This window comes from Camellia sinensis, chromosome 15 (genome assembly GCF_055761805.1).
Source record: "Camellia sinensis isolate YWXY chromosome 15, ASM5576180v1, whole genome shotgun sequence".
Taxonomy (NCBI): domain Eukaryota; kingdom Viridiplantae; phylum Streptophyta; class Magnoliopsida; order Ericales; family Theaceae; genus Camellia; species Camellia sinensis.
Window position 1 is genome coordinate 47,072,244 of NC_138975.1, and position 9,934 is coordinate 47,082,177.

The 9,934-nt window shown below is 29.4% G+C and overlaps 1 protein-coding gene across 1 annotated transcript; it reads left to right on the forward strand.

Annotated features, from left to right (window-relative positions):
* Positions 1-2,913: 2,913 nt before the first annotated feature.
* On the forward strand, positions 2,914-7,304 carry LOC114255943 (AP2-like ethylene-responsive transcription factor At1g16060). The gene is made up of 8 exons (XM_028195479.2): positions 2,914-3,134; positions 3,252-3,334; positions 3,479-3,487; positions 3,756-3,844; positions 3,969-4,042; positions 4,135-4,185; positions 4,956-5,032; positions 6,364-7,304. The coding sequence occupies exons 1-8, from the start codon at positions 2,998-3,000 to the stop codon at positions 6,873-6,875; spliced, it is 1,032 nt and encodes a 343-aa protein (XP_028051280.2). The 5' UTR covers positions 2,914-2,997; the 3' UTR covers positions 6,876-7,304.
* The last annotated feature ends 2,630 nt before the right edge of the window (positions 7,305-9,934 follow it).

Genomic DNA, 9,934 nt, shown 5'->3' on the forward strand with positions numbered 1-9,934 from the left:
AACATCAGATAAAGAGAGATCTTCATTGCCAAATGGTAACCGAGGCATAGACACAGATCTATTCAAATTCTGTTTCATTATTATCATCACCAACAAAAACAACAACAACAACAACAACAATAATAATAAAAAAACTAAAGAAAATAAAGAAGGAAGCGCCACAATGGAAGAGGAAATAAAGAACTACACATATAATACACAATTTTTTTCAATATATTCATTACCATGCAAACTCACATATTTATAAGTGATAAAATTTTTATTATACACTACTATTTATCACACCATGTGATTTATCACATGGCATACTACACTTTCCATATGGTAAAACTTTTCTCTATTTCCATTTTGACCCAAAACTCATTAGAATTCCAATTACATCTTTTTTGATGAGTATCCAAATATTTCACAACACTTCCTATTGGACAATCATATACTAAGAATATGCCTTGTTAAAAACTTATCAAGGAAAACTCAGTGAAAAATAATCTTTAAATTATCGAAACAAGAACTATAGTAGATTTTACGGATCAAATAATCTCCTCCAGTTTGGATTTTAAACCAGAAAGAATCTTCCTCCTTTAAAAAATTTACTTAACACAAAAAAATCTAACTAAAAAAACTATTAAAATGCAATTGGACAACCCCCTCCATACTATTTTAAGTATTAATGTTGGGTAGCCGTTAAATCCAATTAGGGTGAAAAAAACGACAAATTATTAATTGGTCTGGGGATATTATTATGTGATTATATCTTAGGTTAATTAAAAATTTTATTTTTTTTTATATTTTTTAATTATTCAATATAAAATTGTGAGTTCTATCATTTTACATTATAATATATAAGAGTTTTAGAGATCAACTTTTTTAGTTTTTAAAAGTGAAAATCTTGTTGCAAAAGACATTTACGTTGTGTTTAGTTAAGAGATTTCGGGAGGGATTTGGAAAGGGAAAGGAAAAAGGTGTGTGAAACTAGGTGAAACATAGGTATGTTTTATTCACATTTCACATTCCTTTTCCATTTCTCTTTCCGAATTCCTCATCAAATCCTCCAACCAAACACAGCATTAAAGACTAATTTCTATTGCTATGAGGAAGTCGCTAAAAGTTCGTTTTGAAAAATAAAAAATAAGATTTTTAGCGACAAAATTTTAAAAATGTCACTAATAAATATATTGTTAAGGATAAAATAATTTAGTTTTAAAATGATTTATTTTTTGAGACAAAAATTTGATCCAAAAAAGATAATAATTCATTATTAATATCTAATTTTCGTTGTTAAAAATATAATAACAATATTTTTTATAATAAAAATATTTGGTATCTAAAAAATAATTTTATTCTTAAATTTTAATTATTAAAAACTTTAACTTTTTTTATTGTTAATTAATCACAATACATGCGAAATGTCACGTAATCCTAAACCAACTAATAACTGCTCAGAATAAACAGACAAAACTACCCATCGATTTCAATGCAATTGTGTAACAGCACATATATAACACAACACAAGTCACGACAAACCACAAACTGACTCCACACAAAGCCGCTTCGAGACGGCCACAATGCAAACCGCCACCCCCTCTCTCTCTCTCTCTCTCTCTCTCATATTTATTTGGCGGTTGCCAGTTGCCACCCTATTCCCTGCCGGCTCTCTCTCTCTCTCATATTTATTTGGCAGTTGCCAGTTGCCACCCTATTCCCTTCCAAAAAAACCCTCCAACACTTGCCACATTTCGTACTTCTAATAGGCCTGTTTAAGCAAGATTGATTTAATGATTTTTTTAATATTTTAATTAAAATATGAGATGAATAAAAGTTAATAGGTTTAAAATAATTTTTAAATTTTTTATAAAAATATATGTAAAAAGTAAAACGAATGAAAATAAGGGTTAATTTGGGGTGTCTTAAAAAAGTATATTTTTTGTCTTTTTATAAAAAGATGTGTAGAAAAGTAGAGAGATGATGTGATGAAAAAAAGATAAAAAGATAAAAAGATAGATTATATAAGTTATGCCAAACCTAGCCTAAATATTTAACTTTAAGTTATTTGTTAACTTTTTAAATTTTTTAGTAATTTTTTTGACTTTTAGAAGAGGATCTCTTCTAGTCTAGATTTTAGATTAGAGGGCTCTGTTTGTGTCCGTGGAGCCCATCACATGTTTCGTTTTGGTGATTTAAATCATTCATTTTGTCAGACACTTTATATATTTCATCCACACAAATAATTATGTCAATCTGATAACTGAAAGCTGCAACTTGTTCAATTTATAGCGTTTTTAACAAAAAAAAATTATGATTTATTTTAAAAAATACAAAAATTTTTGGTTAAAAACATAAGAAATTAAACAAATTACAGTTATCAGATTGACCAAATTTTTTTGTTTGGATGAAATATACAAAGTAGTTGATGAAATGAACGCTTTAGATTATTGAAACAGGACCCGTGGTGGAGCCCTACGAGCCCAAACAGTGCCTTCCAATTCAAAATTTGAACTGGAGGGGATCTTCCTTCTTGACTTTTAAGCTAAAGCGAAGAGTTACCAAATGAGGCCTAGAATTTCATTTTAATTTATTCAGTTTAGTTGTAACAGCTAACTCCCTACATTTTAAGTCAAGTTACAATTTTACTCTTCCATCTATTTACTGTTAACAAAATTGATGAAATTTGTTATTTGAAACATGCACTGTTTTTATTATCTCACTAACACTCTTACATTTTTAATAAAATCTTACTTTAGCCCGCAAATTTTTACCAAACTCTCAATGTAATCTCTACTTTCAATTTTTGTAACTTTATAAAATATAAGGATTTAATTATCATAACTAAAAGTGAAAGGGAATAAAATAAAATTTTAGTAAAAATATAGGTGCATTAAGTGTAATTTTTACCCCTTTCCTTTTCTTTATATGCCCTCTCATTCGACGACCCAGTCATATAATTATTAGCACCTCTCTCTCTCCCTCTCTCCCTACACTCAAACTTTGTGAATTTTAATGGCGAAGATTTCACAGAAAAACACTTCGAACACTTCTTCAAACAGCAAACCGGCGACAAAGGCAAAGCGAACACGAAAGAGCGTCCCTCGCGAGTCTCCTCCGCAGCGAAGCTCCATCTATAGGGGTGTCACTAGGTACCAACTATATATAATTCACCTACAATGGAGTCTTGTTCTTGTTCATGTTCTTCGAGCCACTCTCTCTATATTTTTAATTTTATTTTTATTTTTTTTTAAATTGGTGTTTTTAAGGCACCGGTGGACGGGACGCTATGAAGCTCATTTGTGGGACAAGAATTGCTGGAATGAGTCCCAGAAAAAGAAAGGAAGACAAGGTTCAGTTTTAATTTAACCCCTCTTTTAAAAAAATTATTTTGACATTTTTATTTTATTTTGTTATTATTATTGGTATAACTGATTTTTTTTTTTTTTTTTTGGTTTACCAATGATGGTGGTTCTGGAATCCAACTGAAATGCAGTATATCTTGGTAAGTTTGATACCATACCATTATCTACCTTCTTACTTATCTTTCATTTTCAAATTCAACTCTAAATACAAAAATAAATTAAAATAAAATAAATAAAATAAAAACAAGAGATGGGTCCGTCTCTATTCTGTGAGATTTTAGGTTCATGAATTTACACTTCTAAATAAATGATTTTTTTTCCTCTATATATATATATATATGAATATAAATATTTTATTTGGATGATTAATGGAAAGCTTATTGAAATTGTGATAATTGGATTTAATAGGAGCCTACGACGACGAAGAAACAGCAGCACATGCTTATGACATGGCGGCATTGAAGTACTGGGGACAAGACACCATCCTTAATTTTCCGGTAAATTTCATTATACCAAAATATAATTTACTTAGATTTTGATTTTAGTTTCATTTTGTTTTCTTATTTATTTATTTATTTATTTTGACTGATCATGTAAATTTAATTACTGTGAATTATGTAGCTGTCAACTTATCAAGAAGAGCTTAAAGAAATGGAGAGTCAGTCAAAAGAAGAATATATTGGTTCTCTAAGGAGGTACATATTAATAAATGTATATATAGAGTAGTCATTATTTGAAAATAAAACTATGTTGGATTGAAATTATTGTTTTTCATTTTAATTTGCAGAAAAAGTAGTGGATTTTCTCGCGGAGTCTCTAAATATAGAGGCGTAGCAAGGTAGTGTTGCTAATTCTTGACAAAAATAAGTTTATTTGAACGGAAGTTTTTCTTAATAAATTATAAAATTTTATCATTTTTTAATATCCCATAGACTTTGATGCAAAATGAGTCCTTGCCAAAAGTAGAAGACGTTTTTCTTTAAAACATAATTTAATTTTTGTGAGGCAACTATATATTTGTTGTCATAGACCATTTTTTTTTTTAAAAAAAAAGAATCTTTCGGCTGTTTTAAAGGGTCAGAATTTTTCCATTTTCAAAATTCTTGTCATTTCATTTCTAATGCACTTTCAACTACATGATATTACTAAAAATCTCGAAACATAGGAATCTAAAGAGGATAGAAATTTTAAATATCCCACTATTCTTTTCTTTTCATTCTTAATGCACTTTTAATTGTATAATACTGATAACTTTTTAAAATGTAAGAATCCTAAAATTAAAAATTTTGAGATAAAAGATCCCTAAAAGTGTGGAATTCATAAATGCAAGTGGTACCACAACGTTGAGGTTTAAACATGCCACTTGGAATGAATATGATTTTTCTTCTTTTTGTCATTAGATGTCCACTAAGTTTGTTGGGAAGGGAAAAAAAGGTAATGGACAAAGTAAATGTAGTACAAAAAATGCTAGAATTGTCAAACCAGTATTGAGGTGCCCCATCACCCATTACTATGGACCTACATGACTATGTTGCATCTGTTTTTCTCTTCTCCTTAAATTAATTTGTATGTGAATTAATTGAACTTCGCCGGCTACTGAACATGCAGGCACCATCACAATGGAAGATGGGAGGCCAGAATTGGGAGGGTGTTTGGCAACAAGTATCTCTATCTTGGAACTTATGGTAATTTTTCATATGTTAATTATCAATATTCCAAGATAACACATCCATATCATTCTCTTTCATCATTTGGATTTTTTCTTTTGTTTAGGGGAAATGGAGAAAAAAAATATATTATATATGTACTTCTTTAAAACCTATTTTTCTAATCCACTCAATGAATGCATGAAACCAATATCAAAACACAAATAAAGAAATGATTTCATATTAGATGGTTTGCATGTACATTGGTTGCACTAAGTAGTGCCCGTTAATTTAGCCAAATAAAATAAACTGATATTTCATACTGAATCAACTAAGTCTTGTATCTCAATCAGGTCAGATCTGTTATATAATTCTTCTTTTAACATTATAAGGTTTAAGGTTATATATCCAATTAAATTAAAAATGTATTTGACATATGTAAAAACATTTATGAATTTTGTTCCTTATTAAGTATAATCTTGAAATTAAAGCCATTATTACTTTATCACTAAAACTTCTTTTAAATAAAAAAAAAAAAAAAAAAAAGAGAGAGGGAGAAGAAGAGTGGAGAAACAAATGGGGCAAAATACATAAGGGTTAAGGATTTCCAACTTGTGCTGGCAACAAAACCTTGGACATGAGTATGTTAGCAAATGCATATGAACTCCTTGGTTGCCAACCAGGAAACCTCACAAAAACATCCCTTTCACACAATCGTTTCTTAAATCCTTCCAAAAATGTTATTTAAGTAATTAAACAGACATAAATCCTTGTCGATACTTCTAATTTTATGGTTAGAGATATTAACCTTGTTATGCCACGTGGCGATACATATGTGGCCATTAGTGTGCTCTTGTTATGTTTGATGAGGCCAAATGAATGCAGTCACATTGATTAATTATTAGAATAAGTCTACGAATATAGAAATTAGTTACAAAATTAGATAGAATATATATAAATGGATTAATTTTTTGAAATTGAATTCCACTAACAAATTTTATAAAATTTTTCATCTATAAATATTTTGTGTTTGGTTGTGTGGCCGGTTTCTATATTTGCAACAAATTTATAATTAATGAAGGGAACCTTTAACAACCCTTATAGTTGCTAATTAATTAAGAAGTAGAAGCAAATCAATCAAGAATAAAGACATTTGGAGTAATGACAAATAGAAAATTAAGTGAAAAGCAAACAAGTACAGTTATTTGGTATACATATAGATCACCAACCCTCAACTGCTATTTAAGATTTCAAACATTAAATTTTCAACCCACCACCAAATTCATCATGCAAATTAAATTCATGAATTCATTATTATTTATATCTTCACTTTGTTTCCCAAATTGCCCCTGAACCATTTTATCATGCAGCTACCCAAGAAGAAGCCGCCACAGCATATGACATGGCAGCCATAGAGTATAGGGGACTTAATGCAGTTACCAATTTTGACCTCAGCAGATACATCAAGTGGTTAAGGCCAAACCAAAACAATACTAACCCTCAACCAAATCCTAATCATAGTGTTGACTTGACAAATCCTAGTAATGAAGTAGGACTAGGGTTTCTTTACCAACAAAGCTCTAGCTTCGCTACTGAAGCAACCCTAGTTCCTCCACGTCCTGCTGGTGGTGCCACTGCATCGTCTGCCCTAGGACTTCTACTACAGTCATCAAAGTTTAAGGAAATGTTGGAGAGGACATCAGTTGTTGACTGTCCGTCGACGCCCTTGGAGTCTGATCCTCCCCGGAGTAGCTTCCCAGACGACATACAGACGTATTTTGATTGTCAAGACGCTAGCAGCTATGGCGAGGGAGATGACATTATTTTTGGGGAATTGAATTCATTTGCATCACCCATGTTCCAATGCGAGCTTGATGCATAATAAATTAAAGAATAAGATTACATACACGTCGTATTTTTTTTTGTTGCATTTTCTATCGACTAGACCCTACTCTCATTAATTATGAGTAAGTGGTAGAAAATGCAATAGAAAATGACGTGTACTCCGTAATAATTAAAATAGTACTTCCCTCACCACACATACATACATTCTGCTTTTGTGAATGTGAAGGTGAGGACAGTGACTACAATGATGACAAGGATGGTGATGATGAAAAAAGAGATTAGAGCTCTCTTCTGAATTAGGGAGAATAATTTTTTTTTTTTTTAAATTTCTAATGTTGTCTCATAAATTACTTGTAGATATAGATTGAAATAGACATTCGTTTACCTATCTTTTAATAAGACAATTTTTTTTGGGCTGGTAAGAGCCTGTAGTTTTATTAATTCTTCAATAAATGGATGTTTCACTTTCTGTGGTCTATAAAACGTACTTTATTATGTTCTTGCCATTGATAATTATGTATCTTAATGCCATTCTAGTGATAATTTACTAATTAACAAAGTTATGTCATATCTTGGGTAATATTTTGATTCGAATTGTGTTGACTTTATTACTTTGTCAAAGGTGGTTGATTTGATAGAGTTTGACATACGACAACTTCATTTAATTTACAAAAAAAATATACAAAATCAGAAAATTCGCCATGAAATTTACTCAAAAAATTGGTGTATGGTGAATATTGATCATGATGTGTTGTGAGTCATATTAACAATGAATTTAGTCCACACAATGCAATTACGGATAAATTCTACCTATTTTTTTCCAAATTTGTAACATGACTATTTAATTTAAATGATTATAGAAGATGATAGACATTTGGGGTGTGACCCAATGGTCTAGTTATACATCTTAGGATGCAGTGAGTTGTCAGGAGTTCGAGCTGATGAAACAGTAACAAATTCTTTAATTATAATCTAATTATACTAAAATATTAACACTATTTTTTATTATAAAAAATAAAAAAAGAAAAAGAAAAAAAGGAAAGATTATACGTGAGGATACGTGGGCTGCCTACATGTGTGGTGGGTGCAACTGTGCAATACCCATAATTAGTTTCCATTTATGTTGTGTTTGGTTGGGGGATTTAGGGAGGGATTTTGGAAAGGGAAATAGAAAAGGTGTGTGAAACTAGGTGAAATATAGGCATGCTTTATTCATATTTCACATACCTTTTCCATTTTTCTTTCCAAATTCCTCCCTAAATCTCTCAACCAAACAGCATTAGACTATGTTTGAATGACAAAAATTTTGAAGGAGAATTAGTTTCAGTCAATTATAAACTAATAGCTTTTAAAATATATAAATTGTTACACTTAAGTCACGGTGTCATTCAAAATCAAGAAAAAAGAAGGGTTATTTTAAAATTTTGCAAGAGACCTCAACAAAATCAAAATAACTAAATACATAAATGGTTTAAAAATATTTTAGTTTCTAAAGTATTGATTTTCTTGTATTTTTCATCCCTAATCTTTTAATTTTGTTCTATTTTTTATATATAAAATTATGAAAATATCCTTTCTTTCATTATTGATTTTGAACAATATTGATGATAGGTAATAATTTTTTATATAGATTACATACTCTAGGAATCAAAGTGCAACAATTAATTTATTAGGGACTATTTAGGTAGTTAACCCTGGTAGCTTTGGTCATTCAAGTTATTTCTCTTCAATAATGCTATGAACACATGGGACTCACATTGTGTGAGTCGTATATTCATGTGAGTTATTTGGTAGAATTTTTAATAAATTTTTTAAAATATCTAGCATTACTCATTCAAAAATGTTAGAAATCTCAAAAATTCTACCAAATGTCTCACATCCACCCACATGAAATTCACACGGTGTGGGTCCTACACTCATGTAAGACATTTGGTAGAATTTTTGAGATCTCTAGTATTACTCTTTCAAAAATGTTAGAGATCCCAAAAATTTTACCAAAATTTCTACCAAATGTCTCACATGGGTGTGGGACTCACATGAGACTCACTTGGTGTGGGTCCCACACCCATGTGAGATATTTTGTAAAATTTTTGACGTCTCTAGCATTACTCATTACACTTTATCTCCTTTATGTTTAGTCACTTTCTCACTTTGGCCTTTAAAATTTATTTTTTCTCACTTTGACTCTCCATGTTTCAATTTTTTTTTTTCCCCTAAAGTTAATTTTTGTTAAAAATTAGATAGAAAATGACACATTGACAGTCACGTAGTATAAAAATATTTTGTTATATATGACTCACATGTCTGACATAAACTTAAACTTAAATATAATAATATATTTTTTTATATTATGTGACAGTTATTGTGACAATTTATGTTTAATTTTGAACATAAGGTGGTTTTAGGAATAAATTGAAAAAAACTTAAAACATGAATGCCTAAAATGAAAAAAAAAATGCAAATTTTAAGGGTTAAAGTATGAAAGTGACCAAAGTTAAAAAGGTGAAGTGTAATTTCCCCACCAATGAAATATATGACACAAAATTCTTTTTATTGTGATTCATACAACATCAAATTTAAATTTAGTTATATATTTTATTTCTTACATATTTTTATGGCATATTTTGTGTGTATAACGTTTTTTTTTTTTTTTTTTTGTCAACTTTTTGAAAGATATGTGATATATGACACAAAATTCTTTTTATTGTGATTCATACAACATCAAATTTAAATTTAGTTATATATTTTATTTCTTACATATTTTTATGGCATATTTTTTTGTGTATAACGTTTTTTTTATCAACTTTTTGAAAGATATTTGGGATTGTAGAATGACAAGGATGGAACAGGGGTTGTGACTTCTAAGCTGTAATGAGCCCATCGTTACTTTCATTGTTGTTTTGTTTTAAAATAAATAGGGTAAATTATATATATATAGACCATCAAATTTGTTTAAAATATGGATTATTATTCTTTGTAATTTAAGAAATTATATACTATTCTTTTCACGCTTTTAATGGCATAATAAATGAACATTTTATTAATAAATTATCAAGTCAATTAATAGTTTTTAATGTTTTTATAAATATATTTCAA

Bases quoted from the DNA above. Each gene is read 5' to 3' on its own strand.
- LOC114255943 (XM_028195479.2), top strand. From the start codon at position 2,998: ATGGCGAAGATTTCACAGAAAAACACTTCGAACACTTCTTCAAACAGC. The intron at 4,043-4,134 runs GTACATATTAAT...TTTAATTTGCAG, and splicing joins TATATTGGTTCTCTAAGGAG to AAAAAGTAGTGGATTTTCTC. The intron at 5,033-6,363 runs GTAATTTTTCAT...TTTATCATGCAG, and splicing joins TCTCTATCTTGGAACTTATG to CTACCCAAGAAGAAGCCGCC.